Below are 2,026 nucleotides of genomic sequence, written 5' to 3' on the forward strand. Positions count from 1 at the left end.
GCACAGTAGAGCAGCCCACTAGCCCTGGAATGCCTACAAGACTATCTCATGAGAGAGAAATAAACTTCATCTGGCTTAAGCCCAAATTATTTTGGGTTTTCTGTCACAGTGGGACCAAATTCTAGTGAATCCAGCCAGCTTCCCAGCACACTTAGAAGAAAATCCAAACTTCTAACTGAAGTCTGGAAGGTTCTGCATAATCTAGTTCCACTCCCACTTTTAATCCCTCCAGTATAATCCCTCTCACTTTTCACTCATTTCACCATGCTTCACCCACTCTGGCTTTCTTTTTTGCTGCTTCAATACACAAAACTTCTTCATGCTTTAGGGCCTGTATACTTCCTTTTGCCTGGCTTGCTCCTCCTCAGGACTCCTCATGGCTGACTCCTTTTTGTTAATCAGGTTTCAGCTTAAATATTACTGCATTAGAGATAGTTTTACTGAACAGTTTAAGATACCCAACAAGTCACTTTTTAAAAAAAAAGTTTTTATTGATTTCAGAGAGAGGAAGGGAGAGAGAGAGAAAAAGAGAGAGAGAGAGAGAGAGAGAGAGATCAACGATGAGAGAGAATCACTGATGGGCTGCCCACTATACCCCTAGAGCCCAAAACCTGGTCATGTTCCCTGATGGGGATTCCATGACCTCCTGGTTCATGGGTCCACGCTCAACCACTGAGCAACACGGGCTGGGCAAGTCACTCTCATTTACAATAGCTTATTTTAATTCTCTGCATAGAATGTATCATTAACTAATGATTCTGTAACTATTCATTGTGTGCCTTTCCCTACTAGAATGTAAGCTCCATGAAGCTAGGAATTTGATTGGTTGTCTAGAACAGTGCCTGAAACCTAGTAGGTAGTCAGTAAGCGTTTGTCAAATGAATGGTCAAATACTATTCCATGGATTGTGTGGTGATTAAAAGCAGGGTTTCTAAAGTAAGACGACCCAGACTTGCCCACTGGAGTGGCTCCTTGCTTGGGCATCAACCCAGGAACCAGTTGATTTCTGCTCAGGGCACATGCCTGGGTTGCAGTCTCCACCCCCAGTAGGGGGCATGCAGGAGGCAGCCGATGGATGATTCTTTTCATTGATGTGTCTATCTCTCCTTCTCCCTTCCTCTCTCTAAAATAAAAACATATATATGTGTGTGTGTGTATATATATATATATATGGCTCATATCAGAATTCTGGCTGGGCCACGAACAATTTTGTGTGACCTACTGTAAATTGTATAATCTAATACTGTAAAATGAAATTTCCTGTGGCATCGGGTAGGATTAAAATAAAATAGCATGTATAAAGCACTCTCTCTCCTCCCTCCCTTCCTCTGAGAGCTCTCTTTCCCTCTCCCCTCGGTCTCCTTATGGCCACGTCTCTTCTGCTTTGCGTGTTTCTCTGCACAGTCTAGCTAAGACTAGGACTTTGAAATTTGGCGGGAATTAATGTCATCAGTCGGGAGAACCAGAGCTGCGCATGCGCGGGACACCTACACTCCTGCGTGCTACCTTTGCAACCTTGACAGCCAATCAGAATAGGCGTCGGAGCCCAAGTTCCGAGAATGCACCCTTCTCGTCCGGGAGGCGGGCGCTTTGCAGGCTGTGGCGAGATGGGGAGGGAACGAGAAGGGGGCACGCACAGTCTTCGCGGCCAGGATCTCTGCGGGCCAATGGCAGAGGCCTAAGGTCTCTAGGCAGTAGGGTGTGGCATTGGCGGCTACCGCAAGTAGAGGCCGTCTAATGTCGGGCCAATCAGAGTGAGGAGGTGGGAGGAAACTAGCCAATCAGTGTGCAGGATAGGCGAGGCTTGGGGCTGAGGAGTCTCGCGCGGACGCCGCGGGCTCCCCAGCTTCTGTCAGGGGAGTCTGGCGTGCGGAGGCGACTGAGGAGGCGGGAAGGCGGTAGTGGTTGAAAGGGAAAGGGCGATTGCTGATTTGCTGGGAGGAAGTCCGAGGGAGTGGGCAGTCATGGTGATGGCGGCGAAGAAGGGCCCGGGGCCGGGCGGCGGAGTCGGCGGGGGAAAGACGGA

The 2,026-nt window shown here is 48.8% G+C and overlaps 1 protein-coding gene across 2 annotated transcripts in view; it reads left to right on the forward strand.

Moving 5' to 3' along the window:
• The first annotated feature begins 1,634 nt into the window (after positions 1 to 1,634).
• Positions 1,635 to 2,026, forward strand: part of AGFG2 (ArfGAP with FG repeats 2) — a 26,146-nt gene continuing 25,754 nt past the window's right edge. The window contains exon 1 of one of the 2 annotated variants that reach the window (XM_014550126.1): positions 1,635 to 2,026. This exon is cut by the window's right edge and continues 141 nt beyond it. In XM_014550126.1, the coding sequence (XP_014405612.1) occupies positions 1,965 to 2,026 (62 nt within the window). In that variant the 5' untranslated portion in view covers positions 1,635 to 1,964. The other variant, XM_005879096.2, reaches the window with a different exon arrangement.

The sequence above is a fragment of the Myotis brandtii genome, unplaced genomic scaffold, assembly GCF_000412655.1.
Source record: "Myotis brandtii unplaced genomic scaffold, ASM41265v1 scaffold583, whole genome shotgun sequence".
NCBI classification, from domain to species: domain Eukaryota; kingdom Metazoa; phylum Chordata; class Mammalia; order Chiroptera; family Vespertilionidae; genus Myotis; species Myotis brandtii.